Source organism: Gasterosteus aculeatus, chromosome X, assembly GCF_964276395.1.
Source record: "Gasterosteus aculeatus chromosome X, fGasAcu3.hap1.1, whole genome shotgun sequence".
Taxonomy (NCBI): domain Eukaryota; kingdom Metazoa; phylum Chordata; class Actinopteri; order Perciformes; family Gasterosteidae; genus Gasterosteus; species Gasterosteus aculeatus.
In genome coordinates, this window is record NC_135698.1 from 12,531,464 (window position 1) to 12,555,699 (window position 24,236).

Sequence of the window (24,236 nt, forward strand, 5' to 3'; positions counted from 1 at the left end):
GGCTGGAAAATCCTCAGGTATCTCAATGGAGCTACAGTCAGGCGTAGTACTAACTGGACAGTGTGTAACAACAGGTGCGGGAGGAACATCATCCCAGATGCGGCCGCCAGCCAAGCCATTTCCCAAAATGAACTGAACCCCCTCGATAGGAAACGCCGGCCGCACTCCCACAGCTACCTCCCCCTGTATTAGCTCACAATCCAGAACCACCCTATGCACAGGCACAGGTAACACAGTCAACCCCATCCCCCGACTGAGGATACGGTCCCCGCTGTCAGTTTCTACGGACAACGGCAGGACGGACTCGATCATATAGGAATCATATGCCCCCGTGTCCCTCAATATCGTAACCGGGACTTTAACATCGCTACCCCCAAGCGACACAAAACCACTTCTGATAAAAGGAGCATATGCCTCCAGAACATCCGGCTCAGAACATCCGACTGACGCACAGCCGGTAACTACCGGAACAGCAGCCGCAGCCGGCTTAACATTAGGATGGCCCCCTCTATGTTTAGACAACCCTGGACAATCCGCCTTCCAATGACCCTTTTCATGACAGTAATTACAGCTTCTACTGCTGTCAAAATTTCTCCGTGAGTGAGACTCGAATCTAACAAAGCCAGGCTTCCTCGAACGCATCTGGTCAGCCGCTACGGTGCTTCGACTGTGTTCACCCCAGCCAGCATCATCGCGGTTGGGCGTGCGCTCTCTCACACCATCCTTATGAAGCAGCACATACTCATCTGCTGACACAGCAGCCTCTGCAGCGGAGGCAACCTTATGTTCATTAATGTAGGTTGCAATCCGACCAGGCAACCTGTTTTTAAACTGCTCCAAAATGACTAATTCACACAAATCATCAAAAGTAGTGATCTCAAGCGCAGCCAGCCAACGTTTAAAATGAGTTGTTAAATCGCGAACAAATTCAACATACGTTTGGCCACTTCTCTTCTCCCAAGCCCGGAACCGTTGGCGATACGCCTCCGGCACCAACTCATAAGCCTTCAGCACGGCAGATTTTATTTTAACATAGCTACCGCTATCAGCCGTGCTCAAAGACGAGTATGCCCCCTGCGCCTTACCGGTGAGTACGCACTGGAGCAGCAGAGCACAGTCTCCATCCGACCAGCCCCTCGCCGTGGAAACACGCTCAAACATCACAAAAAACGAGTCAGGATCCTTCTCATTGAATGGTGGCAACAACCGCAAGTTGTTTATGTCGAAGGGCCGCGCACCGACCCCAGACAGCTGCCGACCTTCACTCTCACCAGCCCACTTATTGTCCTTACCTAGGGACAGACGATAGCTCTCCAGCTCCATCCTTGCCTTCTCGGTCTGCTGGTGGATCATCTCCAGCTCAATTTGTTTTTTAGCTTCTAACTCACACTTGAGTTTTTCATGCTCCATCTGCAACAGGAGAAGCTCTTTCTGTTGCTCAAAAGTCAACCCCTGAGTTTGTGCAGGAACGCATACGACCGGTGGAGACCGGCCAGACGTAAGAACTCCCAGTTCACAAAGTTTTAATTTCAAAGCAGCTTTAATATCGTCTTTACGCCTCCTATCCATCCCAACTACTGAATAATGCTCAGCCAATTCCAATAACTGCTTCTTAGTACAGCTCTCCAAGGCCTCTTCTGACGGGGCTGCCGTGAACGCCTCATATTCAGCCATCGCAACATCAATAGTTTACCCAGAACAGGCAAACAACACCAATCTATGCCAAACAGGACCAGCAAGACAGCGAGGTATCCCCGTGCGCACCAAGATCTCGGTTTGGAGTTTCCCCGCTATCTAACATTAACCCCCTTATCTAAGCTCCCGGCTAGTCTTCATGCAGCGGGCAGTGGTGGGTATTTATGCACCAGAGACCGCTGCCCCGGGGGAGCAACTAGCAAGCCAGCAACTCTCCCAAAGACACGGATATGCTCCCAAGACAAAGCTTTAACCACTATGCCACCACAACACTACCACGAACCCACGCAACGATCCTAAAAGAGGAACGCTACCAAACCTACAAGGGAAAACTCCGCTCCAGACTTTGATCTCCAGGTACGCTAAGAACACTCACACTTGTCTCCCCGGACGTTGGCATAAACTTAAACAACCGAACCCAAAATAAAACAAGCTCCTCCTGACCCCGCTGAAGGAAAAGGAATCCACACAACCGATATATAGACAGACTGTGCCAAATCCGATGCTCTCCCTGATCAGTCAGCCCACATGCACTGTAAACTCTCCCCTAATTTACTACGAATACAACCAAATGTTTTACACTCTAGGCAAACTAACCAACGCAACAAGCACGCTCTATCGCAACTTTCCACGTGTGCGCAACCACCGGCACCGACTACAAAAATCCGTACTTAAAACACCATTGCAGCCAGGCCTACCAAATCACAAGCTCAAGTAACTAAATTTAAACACACTCGACTAAATTGCGCAGACGAACGGCCGGACGAGCCCCCATTTTGTCATGACCCGGCTCGAAGGGGATGACAAACACGGGAGAGACACAATGCAAAGGTGATTTCCAAGTATATTTATTTAAGTAAAGTAACTAATCCAAAAGTAAAACAACTATGAGGTGTGTACGTCAGTAGTTTCAGTCATGTCAGTGTGGGTGCTTGATCATGTCGGAGGAATGTTGTGAACCTAAATTAAACGTCAAAAGACACAAAACAAAGGTGCGGACGCTGGCCAGGGAAAACCAGCCCCCTTGGCAGGCAGGAACCATGAGCTCTTATACTGCCAGAACGCCCCAGCTGCTCCCAATCCAGTTGATGGCATTACCTCTGGGAAAGACAGTGACGTCATGACATGAGCCAATAGGCAGGGCCGTCACATTACAAATTGCAGGATCACCTATTTTTCCTTCACATTGATTTAGAAAGATAATAAGGAAAGAAATCATGTTTTCGTAATGAAGACCAATTTTTCCTGGGGATGATGTCGAAATTCTGAAGGAAGGCTCCAAAAAGCCGCTCCATCCTAATATCGCATCAGACCCACTAACCCATGTGTAGCTATTAAATGTAATGTCCAATGTGGATAGACATGTGCTGCATAGTGTGTGAATGCATAGAAAGTTTTATTATTATTTATTAACCGCACAACAACTTGGGGTTTGATTACAGGAGACACAAATCATCCATTGACAAGTCGGATGGATGTATACTTATGCCTGAGGCACTTTAAGTGTTCATAAGTGTACTCACTGTTGCAGCTCTGCATCAGTGAGCGCAGTAGACTGCAGCAGGTGCAGCAGATGGGTGGACTCTGAAGATGTGCATATATCTCCCTCTTTGGCGCCTTTGACTGTTAGCTTGTAGAGACTGGAGCAGCTGAGAGCCAGCTCCAAGGCATCCATCCAGCACCTCCCTGGAGACGGGAACATTTTAGCGACCAAGTAGGAGCACATTCGATAAATTGCTTTTGTGAAATTGAATAATGAAAAAATGCCACAATGTGCATCTCCAACCAAAACAACAAGACATACGCCTCACCGTCAGACTCAGAAGCTGCTCTAAAGATCAGGGAGTTGCTGGGTAGAGGCTGCGTGATGGAGCCAACGTTCTCTCCCTTGGGACCCTGAGCATGCAGATGAAACAGTGAGTCACACCTAATGCCATTTGTGTCAGGTTGCACCAAACAGAAGAGAATGGCTCCCTGAAGCGCACCAAACAGTATGATTATCTCTTCAAAACGATTGTGTGAAAATAACAGCAATGACAAAAATACACTTGTTTAGCTCTTAGTGGGTCACGCTCTGACGAGCAGTGTGAAAAACTGAACTCTGGAGCCATGTTGATCATGTGTTTGAAAAAATAAATAAATGCCAGCGAGCCTGCAAACATGTCTGACCTTGAAAGCCCAGATGGATTTGTCCAGAGGGTGATAGAGCTTGAAGCAGAAGCCGTCCTTCTTGGAGGGTCTCTCAATCAGCTTGCACGCGCTGAGCAGGATGGTGCCCACCCAGTGGTCCGCCTTGGGGGTCTTATAGATCAAAAGAACCCCGGGCTTCAGAGCACACCACAGCTTGGTCCAACCCTTTAAAGAGCCACGGATCTAAAAGGAGTCCAAGCGATGACATAGAAAGAAATCTTAGTAAGGGACAATCATGGCAGGATGTTTGTGTGATCTATATTCCACTACTTATCTGGGGACAGGTGACGTTATTTTCATTATTATAATAAAAGGGAACTAAAGGACTGACGTACAGGATGCAAAAAAGGCCAAACCCTTAAAACGGTTCCACAGATATTTGTAACAAGAAGTGCTCAAATTACAGCCAAGAGGATAACCAGCAAAACGATAAATCACAGATGACAAAGAGTCTGAATGCAGATATCATGGTTCTATGTCAATATAGTAGCTCTGTCTAATGAAGATCCCCACACCTTTAGCCAGTTGGACATGATGACGACACTCGGATCCTTTAGTGCACTAAATAGTTCTTTGGCCGCCCGCTTCTTTTCTTGCCTGTAGTTCTGCTTTTGGAGCTGTGAAATGGAAAAAAACAACACATGAATGAGTCATCAGTCTTACTGGTGAGGTACACTAGATGGTAGTAGAGTTAACCAGTTGCCTTACAAGCACACTGTTGTCTTTGGTAAATTATTAACATGAATCACTGTGGATCATTTGAAAAAAAAAAAACGTACACATTTGAAATACTACTAAAATACTAAGAGTTGAATCACGTGCACTTTATGATACCTCCAATCGCACAATAAGGCTTGGCATTTTTGCACAACTGTCCCGGGGAAGGAAGTGATGTGTACCTTTAGAGACTCCTTACGGGCCAGCTTCTCTGTGGGGGAGGGGCACTCCTTCTCAACACCATTAAACATCCTGGACTCCGACTGAAAGGAGGAGAGGAGGCATTCAGCGAGGATGAATAATACAGACAGAGAGATTTGAATAAACTAACGCCTTTAAATATCGAATCCTCAGTGGGGATTTTTGTTTGCCAAATCTATTAGTATCATTTATAATTTTACAGCATCCTAAAAAAAAAATCATATGGGACGATATGATCAACTGTAATGACGCAGTCCTTTCAGACAAACAATTTACAGTTCACTATCAACCCTGGCTCGCTTTATGAACCACAAATTTAATTGTCGGTCTCAGCCACGTAGCGTCTCCGATTAGTGTCAGTGTGTACAAAGCAGCCGGAAGCAGAACCCTTTCGCTCACAACGTTAATTTAGTTCTGGTGTTGTGACCACAAACGTCCCCTCTAAGCGATCAAAGAGCACTCACTGTATGATGGGCTCCACTCGGGGGGGGGAAGAGATTAGAGTCTCAGGGGTAAATCATTCTGTGGCGTCCACGTGATGTGTCATTTCATTACCATTGGTTCTGTGTGCACTAAATCTATGACTCACAATTGGTGAGCCAACACGTGTGCTCAATCGCATCTACTTGTGTTAAAGGAAGCCCTTCTAAAAAAGCATAGTGCACTGTTGCCCTGTGTAAACGACATCATGCGAGCATAATGCTGCACTCAGTCGCCCTTCGTCCCATAAGGGCTTTCGGGGGGGCCAAAGGGCCAGAGACGCAGCTGCGCCAGTGAATTATTTCACATATAAATAGGCGGTATTGCGAGGCAAAGTGAACCAGAAAAGGAAACCCAAGAGAGGATGAGATCACTCCGTCGCTGCTAGAAACATTTATTGATCTCGACCAATTAGTATTTCTAAAGAACGGAAGTAGGTTGTTTAGGTTTGGGTCCAATACATGGCTTGTGGTTGGGTAGACACAGTTCCCACCGCCATTGAGAGGAAAAGTGGGATCAATATTAGTATTTGTTAAAGGGCCATTCACGTCATCCGATATCATAAGAGTACTGCATCGCAAAGATGGGAAAACAATCTGGTATTATAGTATATTATATATAAAAAAACTAGCTAATACTACAAGAAATAAGAGAGAAACAAATTATCATAGACTACAGGAGGAAAGAGGCTCCTAAAGAGTGGTTAGAGTGACGATGTGTGTTCTTACCTGGCTGCCTGGTGATTGGGCCGGACTGAGTTCATTACTCAGCATGGAGAGCCCGTTCCTGTCTGTGTCACTGCCTGCTGGGAAGCCACAACACACACAGCTCCGTGAATCAAAGCATGGCAGCCGTTCATGAGCCGCAGTTGACGTTCATTGATTTGTATGGAACAAGTGCTGTGCAACACACTATGACATGTAGAACATGGAATACGCTTGCAATTTCGTAGCACGGCTTCGAGCTCGAGGTCTGTTACCTGGGCTGAGGCTGTAGAAGTCGTTGTCTCCTTCATAAGACAAGTTCCGGGTGAGTGTGGGAGGGTCAATTGTAGGGGGGGAGGTGGCGTTGGGGCACAGAGAAAACCTCCGATGGAACAGATTCTCCTCCTTCATCCTGACAACGTGCTCGTCCTCTGCAGGGAGGGAACGGCAGAGGGGGGGGGGGGGTTTAATTAGATTTCTGCATGAATAAATGTTCATCTAATATTAGGACTTTAAACCTGTGGAAGGGATTATTCCTTCCTTTGCAGCCCTTCTCCTTATGAACGTAATCGTACTCGTCGCATGCCTTACTGTAAAGGCCCTCCTCGTCTCTTGTGTCTGTTTGTGTAAATGTATTTGCGTGTCTGGACCCCTTCACATCACCGCCCCCCACCCTCCCTAACACTAACAAAGACTTACTGTACCAGAACACGTCAGCCTGTCCACATAACAGCACCGTGCGTGGCAGTGACAAGCACTCCAGACAGCACATTGTGTATGTGTATGACGGACAGTGTCTCCCAGCAAGTCCAGTCTCTCTGTCCACAGAGAATCACTGTCCAAGACCGACCACACCCTCATCGCCACTCTTCCTCCGTCCTCCCAGTCGGCCCTGCAACAACCGGCTTCCCTCAAAGACAAGAAAAGCACCGGAACAACGGGAAACAGGCATTCAGGACGCATACTGGAAATAATCGCTTTTCCCCTCGACTGAGCTCAGCAAGTGGGGGAACTATTCTTGTCGTGTTATTAACAAGTGATGGGGATCCCGTCTCCTCCCAGGCAGATGTAGACAAAATGCTTCTCGTTCGAATGGGTGTGGAGCTGATCATAGCGAACCGCGGGCCAATGGAGCTCCACCCGAACGCCCACACTGTTAATTACTCAGATCAATACAACCTCTCTTGTCTTTCAGTTCACCGACACGTACTGACTCCAAGCCTACGGATGCAGTCTCGCTTACTAGGCCTTAATTGCAACACTCAAGAACTGCCGGCGTTACACTCACATTCAGGGTGTATTTTCACAGACCGATTCATCATTCTGGGGTGATTACACTGGTGCAGGAGGACAGTGCCGTGTCCCAAAGTGTGCACACTTCTAACTGGTATAAGTAAAACCTGAAAAACTGTACCCTCCCTGTAAGGTACGTGCGCACTGACATCCACACTCGTCACACCGCTTCCTGCCTCTGTGACTCATTCTCCCAAGCCTCCCGACTCCCTCCATATTTTCGGATGTTGCAATCTCCCTCCTTCTCCTGCCCTGTGCTCCTTTCAAAGAGACAGCCACGAACAACCAAGACACGAGAGGGAAATGCATTTATTAGCTCCAAAAAGGAGCCTCGTTTGTCCCGATGGAGCGTGTCTATAAATAGCATTCCATCGCTGCACTGCAAGCGTGCATCTGTAGTACCGCGCTGAACCCTGAGGCTGAATAGAGAACAGCATCGAGCTCTAGAATTATACGTCAGTAAACCCGGCGGGCTGCCCGACTGTATCCAAAAAGACACAAATGGGGAATTAATACCACTTACAGTGCAGGGCCCTGGGGCTGGTCAAGATGTGGGCAGACATGAACAAACCAATCACAGCTGGTTCTCCCAGCTGCGGGGCGGAGATCTGCTGGCAGAAGGACTGTGTGTGTGTGTGTGTGAGCATATTACGCCGTCTAGACTAAGAATGGGTGTGGAGTCCACACACGCTGGATGTGTTTGAAATGTGTGGAGCGGGGCAGTCAGTTGAGCGTATAACGGGTCCCTCCCCAATAGTTTCATTTGTTGAGTGAGGAAAGCTTGAAATGTGAGCGCGTGGACGGGCGTACGTGGCTGTTACAGCGTGCCCTGCCTTCAGATACACATGCACACCGCGCAGCACCAGAGGAGGGGGAAAATGCTCCTCTGCGGTCCCAGCAGCAGGGGGGCGGTGCGTTAGTACACAAGCACAATGGCATGAGAACACACACATCACGCACACACATGCAGTTGGGTTGTGAGTGACAGTATGACAAAATCAGAGGAGGTCTGTTCTAGGTCCTACTTATAAACAGGTTTTATTTAAAACTTACTGTCCAAATATGACTGAAAAATATAAAAGTTCTCTGAAGTGACACATTTCAGCGATAACATTTACAGAAATAAGAGAAGGAAATAGAGATAGTGCCACTGGAAGGGAAAACATTACATTTTTGGTTGTTGCTTGGAGTCATTCTACCCTTTGTTTGCCTTTGGAATAATACTGAAACATGCAAACGTGCTAAATCTCAACTCTCAAGAACTCCTGTAGCACCTAATGTTTGCCAAGCCAACGTTTGTTCCTTGTGCAACTGCTGTGCTACACATGTGCTGGACTAATATTTATTCAGTGATAGGAACAACTTGTAAAGAAAGATACCAGTAACAGGAGCACCAGACCAGTTACTAACACTCATTCCACATTCACCTTGAACTATGAGAAAAACAGATAAAACAACAACAAAAGTTATCTGACCCACAGTGACCTTGTTGAGGGGAAAGCACTCGTTTTGCTGAGACATGGGGCCCGCTGGTTTTTACTAATCATTACACCTGCCGGGAGAAGTGAGGGAAAACAGAGCGAGGGGAACATGTCGACATGTTCCAACTTGCAGATTGTTAGCACGCGTGAAGGATCAAACTGGCATTCATCTCTGTCTCTCAGGGCAGCAGATGTGTTGCCCGCTAGTAACCTTGGATAGTTTGTATTATTATATTGTCATATTATATTACCATACCCAACAAGAAATACACCAAAGACAAAGATTCACATTATTCACAGACTGGAATTTGTTTTATATAACTGACAGATGCAGTATTTTGTCATTGGCTTGAAACACAAGAGGTTAAACCCACTGAGACCAAGCTGAGTAACCAGTCTGTCCTGCACAACTGTGTTGTTTGTCAGCTGGAAGAGGTCAGCCTGGTAAATTAGATTGTTGGTTAAATTCACAGTGAAAGAGGCTGCCAATTTTGTTTCTCACAAAGTGCAGTAATGATAAAGTATTCATCAACTCGATCTGTCAACCCTAGAGCTATTTAATGCAGAAAATGCCATTTGGAGTTCAAGTTCCCCGATTTAGTGCCAATGTCGGACATTCACCCCGTCTCTTCTGTCATTCCCCGTACAGTCTGCTTATGTACCCTGTGTGGGTTGGTGCAGGCCATCTCACATGGCAGGGATACACAGCGCTGTGGTGGATTGCAAGTAGGATGTTAATTATTTTGTGTGTGCGTGATTCAATACTGGCATATTAGTTTGGCCCAACGCATTTCCAACGCTGGAAAAGAAGTTGTCCAATGCATGAAAATGCACGGCGCTTGGACATATTGTTTAGGAGGTACACAGCGGGTCTCTGCAGCTCTGTGCTAGTTCAAATAATCTCTGTGGCTATTCAGCATGCTCTGCCCGAGCTGTACTGCATGAAAGTTCTGTATCTGACCTTTATTCCAGTCGTGACCTTCTGCCAGCAGGTGACAAATATGTTGTCGATACCTAAATGGTCAGTGAAACAAAAAAAGGTCGGCTACACGTTTTCAGCTGACACGCCGCTATTAGCTTTGTCACTGGATGTTTCATTTGTGATATTTTGCACATTCAGACTTGAGGGCTGATGGAATACAGGGTCATGGCGTTATTAGCATACATAAAAAGGTCATTATTTTCCTTGACAGTATATATATATATATATATATAATATCAGATTACTAAATGGGGATCCTTTATGAGACTGCAAGCGGCAGCAGTACATGCTGGTCAGAAAAAGGCTTTCACTGGGCGCAAATGTCACCCTTATTTGGAATGTAAAACATAAACAGGGAATACCTTCACAGTTCAGTGCACGTAACTGCCAAGTACAATGGTTTAAGCACTGTTCATCAAAATGATTATTTTAGGAACAGGAAACTGCTTTAATTTCAGGTCAAGCAAACATAATTCAGGGAAAACCGGAAAATATCTATGTAGGTTTATTTAATCCATACTGCCACTTAATATTATAATAAAAGACAACCAGCAATTGTCACGGAAAACTTTTTAAAGACCCACCCCTCCAACACCCATGTGTATATTCATAATTTAACCATTTCTGCCCCCACCCCAGTTGGGTGACTCAGAATTTAGAAGTGTGAAGGCATCTTATTGAACTTTCACAGACAACCAAAGTACGTCACGGACACCCGCTTATTCTGAAACATCTGGAACCAAAATTGAAACACATACATCCTTAACACGAACCCCAAAATCTCAACCTAGTTTATGACAGTGGACAACAAGAGCCTTAAATGGTGTAAAGAAAAAGGGTAATTATTTGGCATTCTTGGCCAAATAATGATACCCTTTATCAGAATGTCAATGTCAGGCTTGATAATTGCACGTGTGTGCGCGCGTCAACCATTGCCCACTGCAATATGTGTATGAGAGCCTTGCAATTCCGACAACCAGCATCAAGCCAGCTGTTGCTAATATGATGGCACAGATTAAGTCCAGACACTCTCCATCCTTCCATCTGTCCTCCTTTCAGCACCCCCAGCCCTGTTAACGCCCACTCCCCTACAAGACTAATGGATGGCCACATGACCTACATATCCACCAATGGACTCTCGACACTACGTGCATAAACAACAAAAAACACAACATGCAGTATTAGTGTTTTCATTTCACGTGAGCTGCATTTCAACCAGAGCTTCTTAAGGTGCAGAGATGGTTTCTGTCCCCTCAACAATCTACCTGTTCAACCCCATTTACCATCCACAAGAAATGAGCCGTCATGTAACTTCTCATCTACTGACACATCTTGTAAAAGAAAACACAAGGATAAGCAGAAAATGATAATGGTGCTCTCTCAACACAGTCATTATTTTCGACAAATATTACATGGATAATTGCAATTATGGGTGATAAAACAACCTTTCAAACCATTTCAAAACACGAAAACTAACTAACTTAAACATCTACGTAACGTAACAGGGCAGTCGTTCTCTTACTTTGAAAAAAGTAACACTCACTAATGTTCAATTACTGAGTGTAATTAACAACATTTTTTTAAAAACTCCAGTCAGTAATTACAAACATCTTAAAATCTCAAACTAAATTATTCATTCATTTTAAAAAACTGTCTCTAAAAGCTCATGGGGAAGGAAGTACGTCAAGAGTCTAAAAAGAAGGCTAACTCTGTGAGAGGATGTGTGGTTTAGTTATTTCTATCAAGAGTCTGGCGGGGGGGTGCATGTATATTTTAAGGATCTCACATGGAAAAAATGCCTTCCAGGCAGACTTCCCATTTAATCTTACTCAAAATAGGAAACTCCCCTCTTTGTGTGGGAGCAACGGTGGACCACTGCCATGGTGAACGTACACAGTGCTTAACCATGATTCCCTCCCTGTTCTACCCGGCGGGCCCCTCCCTGATGCTGCATCATGTACTTATTCTACGATCATCTGTTAACCTTCTCGTTTGAATGAGTGTTTCAGCTTGTGTGTCGCCGAGGCAAGTTTGTCAGAAGTCACCCGAGGCCTCGCTCAGCGGTGACGCGAGTGCGAGGGAGATGGAGAGACGGCGAGCGTCCGTCTATGGGAAAGAGTGGCTGCACTGTTCTGTGTTTCAGGTTGGACTGGCAGGAGAGACACAACCTCCCTTCGTACACAGAGACGGGAACAGAGTCTTCTGTCAAGGAGAAGGGAAAGATCAAGGTAAATATAGCCTGACAACAAGACCTAGGATTCCCTACAAGGGGGGGGGGGGTTCAGATTCTGGTAGAATCAGGGTGAAAAGCAAGGGAGCTGGAAACAAGAGGCAGCGAAAACACCACCAAAGATCCAAAGCAAACTCCCTTCAAGTATCTCTCCATCTGTGCTCCTCTGCCTCTAGTGTCCTTTCCCAAATCACACATTTACTTTGAGTCCCCAAGTTGCCATGCAAACAGTCTGATACCTCCCCCCCTAAATAAAATGGCACTGTGTAACATTCCCATTGCAAACACCATTACAGCGGAGGTACCACTCACCTCACTACTGGTCTTGGAGTTGTTACACTTACAATTTCATCTAAAGCATTTTGTATCGCACCATGAATCTCTCAACACACATCGCGATAATAAAGCGATGAGACAAACGTCCCCAGTGGAAAGTCAAGCTCAGCCCACTGACATACACTTTCACTGATTGGACGGAGCAGTCGTGTTTGGCCAGAATGAGAAACCTCTGCATTCATTAATGGATCTTTCCCAACGCTGGAGCCACATTTGATCCTGTAGACAGACGATGCCAGCCGGGGGTCTGTACTGCTGGATGCGGGCCAGTGGTGTCTGCGTGAGAGCTCCTCTAAGCCAGGCCTGGCCAGGCTGAGCTGATGAGTACAGTGCTGCCAAGCATGCCAACTTTGTATTCAAACAAATCCATCACCATGCAGACACAAAAACATATTTGCGTTATTTGAGCGTACCAGAGCAGATCAATGGCGGAGGCTGCAGAAATGACTTGGATTTGAACCGGCACACGTATGTGACCATTACTATGACCGTAACATATAACAGTGCGCCTGCACTATGTTGTGCAGGCGTTTGGCACATTGCTTCCAGATTTAACATCAATACTGCATGTCGGTGTGCCCTTTGCACAGGATATTTTTAAGTGGTGCTGCCAGAGGTTCGTGGAGATTGGAGGCTGGATCTGAAAGCAGCAGAGAGGGCAGGGTTGCGGGGGGGGGGCAAAGGTCATGGAGGTCAGGGGCGGGTCAAAGAAAAAATGTGTACTACACAAGGGGCTCTTTCTTCTGGATTTTCTTATCGCTAAGACTCAAAGTGACTTTGAGGTGTTTGGTTAACCTGGCTGCATTCTTTGGAAGAACAAATGCCGAATTGGTAACAAAACTAAGAGCTATTTTCCCTCCTATTTGACTATTGTTGTCTTGTGTCGTGGCCCCTTCCAAACCCCAATCGCCCTCTCCAGCGTTCTATTTCAAAAGGGGGTGGGTAGCACAGATCGAAGATTCTGATGTAATATAGTGGCAGACTAGATATCAAGTGGAGATGCAAAGCATTGACTAAAACAGCCCACTTTACATCACATGGCATAGTGGCGTTCTTACAGTCAAATGCGTTCACACTTTCTTAGACCAAAATACATATATATTATGAGGCCACAGCCAGAAATAGGGCAACTCAGATAGAGAAAGGGGAAGAGTGTGTGCTATGTTTGGCCATGTGTGCTGAACTTTTGTCCCCAATAACACTGCCCCAGATGGGTCTTGATGTACCGTTTCCATTATGTACCTGAGGGGGGGGGAACGCGGGACGTCACTGAGAAAGATGAGGCTGCATGAGAAAACATTTCATAATAAACTAAGAATGAAAGTGTAATATATGACTTGGTAATACATGACAAAATCGCATGTATCATGTGGCACCTCGAATTACATATAAGGGTATAAGTCAATCGTTTCTCGTGCTACACTTCAAGTTGCTGCAGCGATTATGACGTTACGTTACATCACGATAAGAACTATTTAAAGAGACGAAAGCACGGTGTCAGAAAAGGAAACCGTGTGGAGGATGTATTGGCAAGAGAAGTAGATACAGAAAGAAAAGGAGCAGAAAATGAGAGTGAACCAGCCGGGGCTACACGCTGGGCAAAGAGTGGAGCCAGGGGAGGGGGTGTGTTAAAGGCGTGGGCTCCTCTCTCTTTCTAAGTATGAGGGGTCGGGAGGAAGATGTCTGCCAGCAGACACCTGGAGGCGGCCCGTCCTGATTGGACAGAGTAGAATGCCTTTAAGCAAAGGATGATGGAAGACAAGCTGTTGGATAGATGACTTTTATTAATGATAGCTCAGTGGGAGGCAGAGGTTAGGAGCAAATTACAGACTCTAATGTACTATTTAATCACCAGCTGCCACAGATGAATACATAGGGGCTCACGTTCTCTCTAGTGTGCTTCTTTTTTTATATCTTTCTTTATCGATCAGAGTTAATATTCTCTGATTGCTTGCATAGTTCAACATTTAAGCCACTTCGAACTGGTAATAGTAAGAGAATGTATACATAATGGACGTAGCCTCCTTGAAGTCAGTCGTATGTATGTACTTGCACTGGTGGTCTCATCTTGTAACATTTTGATGAAGCACTCCTCCTGACGTGGCGGCCCCCGTGTGCACTGCGGGTCGACTCCCCCGTTTGTACGTCAAGTCTACTCAAGCGACCGTTCAAATGAAATGCTTTGTATACATTTTAATTGGATCTAAATCGCAATGCATTGCAGATTTTATGCAAAAAAAGATCATATGAATACAAGCAGATATCAAACTGTAGGTGTACGAAAAAAAACAGTAATTCAGTACAATTATATTAAACAATATAGACCATGTCTGTGTATGATCTTGCAGGGTTGAACATCCAACAAAAGAGCTAAATAGGGGGCCACCAGCACGTAATGCATGCAGCATACGAGCAGACATTTTATAATCAAGCTAGACTTGTAACCCTGTTACCTGCAACCATTTTCAGAAAAGTGAGAGGTCCTCACTAGGGGAGACCCTTGGGCCGCCTCAGCACGGGACTGCTAACTATTGTTCCCAGCGACTAGCGGGGACAGAGGGAACAAGATATCTGCCTGTCTCAGCTGGGATACAAGAAACCTTTAACTCAATGAACGAATACTGCGACAGAAAGACTTGGGTCAATCTGCTACTAGTGCAAGTCCTGCCCTTTATCCAAGCAGTCACTTGATAGTCGCGTCACAAGCCAGCTCGTGAGCTATTTTAACCCCAAAACCCCAGTGAGCTTTCTCTAATCAACCGCCTGATTAGACCAGCGGTTCTCAAGCTTTTTCAGTGATGTGCCCGCTGTGAAATATTTTTTCAGCCAGGTCCCCTTTAACCAGTGCAAATTGTTTTTTTGGGGTTGGAAACATAAATGTAACACCGCTGTGCCCTCAGTGTCTGATTTATTACACTGATAAAACACAAAGCCTTGGGCGGGTTGCAACACATGGACAAAAATCCCATTATAACATGTTTGCTGAATACTGGCGGAATTGAGCCATTGTATCAATCCAACACTGACAGATGCCTCAGTATGTATCATAGCATAAGAGTACTTAACTGTATATGAAGCTTATAGAAAGTTAGACGGATCTTGACAAAAGGTAATAGTTCTCCCAAAGATGTCACTTATACATTTTACGAATCGTCCATCCATTGGCTTACTGGCTTGTCTTTTGAAAGTTAAGCCTTAAAGAAACAAAGACTTTCACTTGTGGTTGTAAGTTAAACTAAACTAAATGTCTTTGAAAAACCTAGACAGAATCAAGGGGATTATAAAATCAAGGGGGCCGTCAAATTTGTTCACTCCTCTTAATTCTGTTCTGCCTGACAACCATTTTGGATCAACTTGTCCTTTAGATTAATGATCAAAGACTCCAGGATAACATTAAGTGACGATATCTATATATTTAAGGTATGAACCATGCAGTATACATCATAATTAGGGGTGTAACGAATCAGCAGCAGCAGCAGGTAACTCCAGCTCTGCAGACTCCTCAGGCCTCGTCAGCACCAAACTCAACATCACAGTAACAATTGCCAAGTTTATCTGTAAAGACATGCGACCCTACAATGTGGTTGAAAATCCGGGGTTCTGTGAATTGATCCAAACATTGTGTAATTATTGTGTAATGTTTACATTGAAAATGGCACTTGATTCAAATAAAAGGTTAATACATAATATCCATAATTAATTTAAACCTGATTTCCTTACAAGAAACAACAGGGATCTCGGAAACTTTGCCTGCACTGTCCAGTAAAGTTACTGAATCGATTTCAAGTCACTGTCATCAAATCGAATCGAATCGTTCTAAATTAACCCAGATCGTCCATGAATCGAATCGGCAACCGTGAATCGCGATTCGAATCGAATCGTTGTTAAAATGAATCGTTACACCCCATATCATAATCCTATCCTATTCCTGTCTCGGCAAGCATTGTGTTAATTAAAATGATAAGCATTGGAGCCTTAGGAAATAACAACATATGATAACATAATAATAATATGGAAAAAAGAGCAGTTCTGCTATAAACAACAACTTTCAAATCAGCATTCATGACTTTGAACCACGAGGTTTAAAATAAGTTAAAAGGTGAGACAGTGGACAGTGAGACAGTGGATGCATTGAACATTGAAACATGCATGGAACATGACAGAGTTCTGCTTTCTGCGCTTTCCACCTGTGTAAACACAATTGTGACCACAGTACTGTCGGTGTGGCTTAACTGAAGAAAAAGGCAGTGATTCACTGCGGAAGTGATTGGAAACATACAGAGAATTAAACACACCCTCCATCTGTTGACCCACATTTGAAATTCTTCACCCAGTCAGTAAATGGACACTACATCATGTGCACTAAGCCTTATTAATGCAACCCAGACCAGATAAGGGAATTATGCGAGTATGCAGAAACATTAACTAGAGAGCATTTGTAACATTTATCTGGACATCACGTAGTCTAAACGCGTCGCTCTGAAAGGCAGACGGAGAAAGAGACACAATAGTAGCCTGGGCGGGGGCTGCTGGGTACGGGTTGAGTTATTTTGCCTGGTTAATGGGTAATTTTCTGTTAAACCCGCATGCGCCCCCCCCCGCTGCGGACACATGCCAAAATAAACAGCTTGGGCAAGGCCGAACCCAAAGGCTCCCTGACTGATCCGAGTGGGCAAGTGGGAGTTTTTTCACGGCTACCACAGCACAGTCTCTTGCCGGAATAAGGCTGGACGGAACAGCAGAGTGAACACAGCTCCAGGATACCCAAAGCAGAGAACACTAATGTGTTACTTTTAAATCGGTGTGATTTCACCGCGACAGAAAACTTTAACAGTAAGAAGGACAAATTCATTCGAGTGAGTGTAAAACAAACGCCTGGTTTCAGTCTCCTCGCCCAATGGACAGATGTGCAGAAGAGATGACAAGGTCTTGGTACACAACTTGAAGACACTCGTGCACTTATTTTTAGCAGAGAGACCAAAATACAGAGACTGAATTTTTTTTGTTGTTGAAAGAATCGTAACTAGTCATTACACTTCCTCTTCCACTGTATGAAAGATCAACATGTGCTCCCGGCAAACTGCCTGTTCAAGGGCTTGAGGATCTGAAGTGTCCTTCTGTAGCCAACTGTTCTTGTGCAACCCCAAATATTTACTCCTTCCCAACCAAATGAATCAGACACACCCTGTAAACTGCTGATCTCATTTCTGCAACCGTTTCTTCTCTTTCAAAGGTGCACAGAGCTCCAACTTTGCAACACTGACACACATTTGCTCGCGTGACAACGCACGGTGTCACAAAAACGGCACACGTGGAAGCTTTTGAGCGCGGACCGACATTAAGATCAAAAAGCTGCAGAAAAGCAAGTAGACGTAATATATAATACAAACTGGCATGATCATCTGCTTAACAAACATTACCGATTTCTTCCACTTTAAAAGCAACGTATCCCTGCTAAAACGCTGGGTAGAAATGCATTTTTGTCAACTTGTAAAAGTACAATGCCGCCTCCGAGACAACAGGTTCAGAAAAGGAAACCGCTACGTTGGACTGTAACATGTGAATGGCACATGCAAACCATGTCGTTAACTGAAGCTGGAAGAGATAGCCGGCCAATTGAACTAAGTGTATGCATTATTAAGTCATTAAAGAGTGGCCTCGCAGGCGGGGGCTCAGCTTACCTTTCATCGGAGCCGCAGGAGACACCGCATCCAGGAGCCTTTGTTGGAGCAGCCGGTCTCACCTTGGGAGATACGAAAGTAAGAGTAAGGTTTCACTTTAACTCGCGCAGCATAGACAGACAAAACTGCCTCGCTCCCGGGTTGTCGGTCCTTCCCATGAGCCTCCTCCTCCCGATCACACCACTGTGTCGAGGAGGGTGGAGCCCCACCTCGCTCCAGAGGGAGCCGCCGACGCGTCTCCGGGCCAAATGAGCAGTCTGTCTGCCACCTGAACACACACAGCCCTCCGAGTCGGTCACAGAGCCGTGCAGTCTGCAGCCAGAGTCGATATGTGGCTTAAGAACTACTCTAACGTCAGAGACATCATCCAATCCGATAATAAAAGCTCATTTAAAGGAACTGATGGCACTCGCTGTCCTTTTTCATCATAACAAGTTTACTGAGTCAACAGACATTACTGAGGTGGTTAGACCTCAAACAAACACAGAGACACTTAAACACTCTCATTCGTGGAGGACTAATGCTATTTGCTAGTTGCTATTGCTTTACCACAATAAAGAAATATACGCTACTTAGTTGTGACTGAAGGAATCAACAAAATATATTTCCAATCCACTTTTTATTTTGATCAGAATTTGCATTGGTTTCACTTGACTGACAGATTGTTCACACCCTATTCTGGTGTTACTAACGCTTTCCCTTAAAAGCATAATTCTGCCCTTGCAAAGAACAATGCATTCTCAAACAGCTGGCAAATCACCAATCAAAAAATCAAAGCCAGACACATCACGTCCCCAACCACCAGGACACACTATTTGGACGCCAAAGTTGACATATTGGCTGTGTTTGTCGCAATTTAGGCTGAAATCATGTTGAGTTTGTGGCAAAGTCGAGAAACACGCCTCTCTATCGCAGACCTGCGTCGCTCCAGTCTCATCGCGTCCGTGCAGTTTGTATGTAATCCTGTGGCATGAAACGCGTTCGGTGTGAACGCACGATTACAGTGACCTGAACGTGCAGGAATGTTCTCAAGGTGTTCCTGAGAGATCTCGATAACGGGGCGGACTCGTGGTCAGTGTGACCTTGACCTTCGACCACCTAAATCAAATCAGTTCATCAGTACCTCACGATTTGATTCCTATTCAGAGGGCTAAAATATGATGATGAACAAATGCAGTCACTTCCATTACTTTCCCTGGTAACAGGTTGGTCAACTGGAAGGTAACATTTCCGAGCAAGAGAACCAACAATGAAATAAAAACCAGACCAGCAGCATCCTTGCAATGTTCTTAATGAATAAAATGAGACTCTGTCATCTTGTCGGCTTCCTTTGACATTTTGAAAGCAGCAATCTTCAGCTTCGGCGCGGGAACGGGAGACAGGAGAGTCAATTCACGTGAGCGAGCCGGTATCTTTCAAAAACAGTGCCAACGAAAAGAGGCAACACAACAACAGATTATCACCTAAAACCTCAAACACAACCGTCCCAGCTAGTTTTTTGGGGGGGAATAAATCTCCCTCATTCTTCATCACATTTATAATGCATCTGTGAGGCATAGAAAAGAACCGTGGCATTGGTATGGCTTTTGACAATGATACCCTATGTTAATGATCCAATGCCAAGCCAAAAAGTACCGCTTGGGTCAGGCAGGAGAGACAGAATCTGGGCCTTTAATTCCCGTCACTGAGCAAAGGAGGAAGCACTTCAGTGTGTCTAACCTAAATAAGAAGTGAACTGAGAGAGAATCCCTGAGCGAAACATGCTCGAGGGCCAAGAAACCAAGGGGGGGAGGGGGAAGGCCGTGCGTGGGAGACGTCAGCCAAATACAGACAGCAAGTGGAGGCAAAGAGAAAAACATGGAGAAGAGGAAGTGATGATCCAAAATCCGCTCAAAGAGCCATGCCATCCTGGAAAAAAACAAAAGAGCACTTGTTTCTATTCACGTGTTCATGTTGTCCGCCACAAAAGGTTTTGTAAGAACATATGGCACAATAACACTCCTGTGACCCAGAAAGTAGCACGGGTTGGATGGAAGGAGTCCGAAACTACAAATACGGACTCCTGGCTGTCCTAGATTTACTCATTCAGATCACAGGTTGGAGTCTCTTCTTGGGACCAATTCACACGGCAATAAAACAAATGCCCTGCCATGTAGAAGTGCAAGATGATTTAGTGTGAGGTTTGCATTCGTCACATGACCTGTACTCCATGTTTAACTCCACTGCGCGTTCAAACAAAGCACCAGAAACTGCTGTTCCCTGGGACAGGTGATGTACAACGCCAACATCCTTCCTGCACAGCTTTGACTTTTACTTTCATATTGTACTCATAGCGGCGTGAACGCTATATTAAATAAAGCTATGGAAGAATAAGCCACACTAGCCCTGCCAGTGAAAACTATATGATGATAGATGGATTCACCGCAGCCACATGCATATTGTATAACCAGTGCTGTTCATGGCGCTTTGCAAATCCGCAACTAGGTAACATTTATATCCGAAACACAAAGCTGGCCAACTTTCCCAGCGGAGAGCCGAGTCTGACTCATAGCAGGGGAAGGCGCAGGAGCCTGCACACTGATTTATAGCCGCGTCTCTGGCTCGATTAAGGGAAACAATAGGGAAGGCTGAGCATATTACCAGGACAGAAGGAGTATTTGCTCCAAATGGGAATGTACTGGTGGCTTGACGCTGAGGCAGAGCTGATAAGTGACTGATCTTGATCTATTCAAAATAACCCCAAACCTGAACGTGACACACAGTCCTTGCACATCTGTCCAGCTACAGTGTTTAAGATGTGAATGTTCGACTCCTTTGGAAATGTCATTTGAACTCCAACTCGTTCAGTTATTTTATTTCGGTGTAAATAGTGTACCTTTACACACCTCAAAAGACGAACGATCAAACAAAGACTGTCTTAATAAAAGCTTGGATGATAATTTGTGTCCAACGGAAAACTAAAACAGAATGTTTGACATTTTTTACATCCAAAACACATTAATCTGTTTAAAACTACCCTCACCATTTTCTCCACCGACGCATGCCCACATAGTTTAATGTAACCTAAAGCAAGTTGGTGGTGTGAAATTCACAAATTGAACTATAAATAGGAATTCAGTACATTTATATCTATGTATTCATTTGTTACATTTTATTTTAATGAAGTTAGAGGAGCAATGGTAACGTCAAGCTAGGTTTCCTTATGCATTAAAAAAAGTCAGAGTTTATTAAAAAATTAAAGGCCAATTCGAGGGGAAACAGTTGGATTGGAGAATCCCTATTTAAAAGTCCCTTTAGGGGTATTGGGATGCCTTTCCCAGTGAATCCAAGGCACACAAAACAAACTCACTGCTCAACTTCACAGCTGTTCAGACCTTAAAAGGAATGACACTCCTTTAACAACAAGCACACTGAAATCTTCAGGCAGCCCTTTGCCCTGGGCCTTTAGTTTTAACTAAATCAGCTCAATTATAAGAATAACACTTGGTGTAGCAAATTGTACTGAAGCAAGAAAGAAGTTGTAATGTAAGGTAATCCAACACACTGGACGAGGACTGTCCTTTGCGCTTCCCGCTGCTTGACAATTTCCATAGGACAAGCACTGGAGTATATACGTTGTATGTAAGGGCCTGAAATACCATGTCCACATGCACAGTAGTGTACGTACATCTTGAGCTGTGGAAGGAATCCTCAGCTCTTAAATGTCAGAAACATTGCCGTGTTGCAGTGCTCCGTAAACAATAACATAATCGGTCATTGAAGGACTTCATGGACGTTTATTGAAAGGTACATACAGACTCCCAGTACAGGGATCAGACCAGGACAAGCTAAGCTGAGCACAAAAGAGACGAAGCAGGTGTTAAATGAGAAAATGAAGGACTCACACACACTGGAAATTTGTTTCCTGTGTGACACACCGTCGCTGCTGGAATAACAAGCATAATATAATTCACACTATGTGTGGCCACGATTATCAGTCAAAGTCAAAGCTAAAACCTCTTTGCAGACAGCCTTCATGTACAGGGGGTGCTGACCTAAAGCATTGGTTTAAGCCTCAAGTCACAGGATGGCCCCATGTCATAGAAATCCTCCATGTTCTGAAACCTTAAAATGTCGACGGGATTCTTACTTTCTTGGCAAAGGGAGCTACAACTAAGTGTCACAAGTATCGTTTAACACCGTGTCACTTTCTCCTCTCAGCTGACTACTCCATGAGGGAAACTGAACCGACGGCGCCACGCTACACAGCCTTATGGACACAATGCTGACACTAGGGTATTCATTTTCTGAGAAAGCAAAGTTGTGACATTACATTCACCATTACTGCCATGAGAGGAGAACATCAGGCAGATGCCAATCTGACAAAGTATATTCAATGCAGAGCACCATAATGACCATCCAAAGAGGGCTTTGACATTAAGCCCATGACGTAATCAGGCCCATCAGCATTGACTCTTTCATAATAAAATACTTATTGTAATAAAAGTATCCTGCAGACATCACAGCTGTCATCTCTACATAGACATTGCAGTTCATCTCTTGAAGCTGCAGATTATCGGCGCTCGACACAGGGTCTCCCCGGTGCCGATCATTTCCAACAACTGGACGAGGTCCCTGTGGAAAGGTCTGCCACTCAGAATAAAAGCAGAATGTGACATGGACTTGTATGTGCTTTTGCCTACTTGTACAATAGGTCAATGGTCCCCAACCACCGGGCCGCGGACCGGTACCGGTCCACGGGCCGTTTGGTACCGGGCCGCACCACAGAAAGCTTATATATATTTTTTTTCTGAAAAATGTTTTATTTTGAAAATTGACCGGATTTTCTCCTAATTATGTGCGCTCGTCCCTCTGACAGATTCCCCACGCGTCACCAGGCGTTTTTCTTCACGTTTACAATTGTCCTTGTACCGTGCACGGCAGTTTTGCCCACCAGCGAACACAGAGCGCGCGACTACTACACCCCCCCCGTCGGACCTTCTCGACCGGTCCGCGAAATATTGTCTGACATGAAAACGGTCCGTGAGGTAAAGAAGGTTGGGGACCACTGCAGTAGGTAATTAGCAAAAGAACAAACAAAAGGATACCCATTATAAATGAGACATCAGTCATAATACTCAGACTAACGTATCTATTCATTACATTATATGTTATTTACCTGACGCTTTTATCCAATGCGACTTTCAATAAGTGCATGAGGATACAAACCCAGAAGGAAGAAAGTGCAATTTCATCAAATAAGCCGATTTACAACTGCTAGAAGCCATTATAAATACAATTCAAGTGCTACAATTTGTTTTGTGTTTTTTAGTCGAGGTAGAGTCTGAAGAAGTGTGTCTTTAGTTTGCGGCGGAAGATGTGAAGGCTCTCTGCGGTCCTGGTGTCTTCAGAGAGCTCGTTCCACCATTTCGGAGCAAGGACAGCAAAGAGTCGTGATCTAGTCGAGTGTTTTGCTCTCAGTGAGGGAGGGACGAGCAGTTTGGCAGATGCAGAGCGGAGTGTGCGGGTTGGGATGTCGGGTTTGGCCACGTCCTGGACGTAGACTGGACCCGATCCATTCACCGAACTGGATGCGGGCAGCCACCGGTAGCCAGGGAAGAGAGTGGAGGAGTGGGGTAGTGTGGGAGAATTTTGGAAGGTTAAAGACCAGTTGAGCTGCTGCATTCTGGATGAGCTGCAGAGGTCAAATGGCGTTAGCCATTATTATATTCCATGTACACAAACACGCAGGCATTGTATCATGTACAAACACAAGCATTGAAAAGGTGCAAGATCCAAGATTGATAGCATTTCAACAGCCTCATAACATGGCAATGGCAAGCGGGCTGTTCATAGCGAACGGCGCGCCAACAGTGCAAAAGGCGAAAGTGCTGACAGTGTTTACCTGAGGAGGGACTGGGGGGGGTTGGGCGCTAATAAAGTCAAATTAAACTTCATTTTGCAGTTGTGTGATTTTCTTTGAGGAGTTCTGCAACTTTATACAGTGTGCAGATCCTTTGGGTTGAGAACAAGGCTGGCAGCCTTTTACACAAGCAGAAGCGGCACACGTTGAGCTGGAGATGAGTGAGAGGTAGATATCGATTGCAGAGGCTACCGGCACAACATTCCAGCCGCCACTGCCTGTGGAAAAAAAGTAGAGCGGTGGACCTGTGGTGTTCAACCGGCTCTATAAATACATTCACAAGCTACCCGGCAGCCTAGGGTACACATGTCATGGGGTCAGGAGGTTAGTTACAGCCCCTATAT

General features: G+C 45.2%; 1 protein-coding gene across 5 annotated transcripts in view; it reads right to left on the reverse strand.

Moving 5' to 3' along the window:
- Positions 1 to 24,236, reverse strand: part of osbpl5 (oxysterol binding protein-like 5) — a 42,469-nt gene that overhangs the window by 13,331 nt on the left and 4,902 nt on the right. The window contains exons 2-9 of one of the 5 annotated variants that reach the window (XM_078082787.1): positions 17,991 to 18,052; positions 6,263 to 6,418; positions 6,012 to 6,088; positions 4,785 to 4,865; positions 4,401 to 4,502; positions 3,865 to 4,068; positions 3,507 to 3,591; positions 3,219 to 3,381 (exon numbers count right to left, since the gene is read on the reverse strand). In XM_078082787.1, the coding sequence (XP_077938913.1) occupies positions 3,219 to 3,381; positions 3,507 to 3,591; positions 3,865 to 4,068; positions 4,401 to 4,502; positions 4,785 to 4,865; positions 6,012 to 6,088; positions 6,263 to 6,418; positions 17,991 to 17,997 (875 nt within the window). In that variant the 5' untranslated portion in view covers positions 17,998 to 18,052. Of the gene's footprint in view, positions 1 to 3,218; positions 3,382 to 3,506; positions 3,592 to 3,864; positions 4,069 to 4,400; positions 4,503 to 4,784; positions 4,866 to 6,011; positions 6,089 to 6,262; positions 6,419 to 17,990; positions 18,132 to 24,236 lie in introns of those variants that run through there. The other 4 variants (XM_078082789.1, XM_078082788.1, XM_078082790.1 and 1 more) reach the window with 4 other exon arrangements.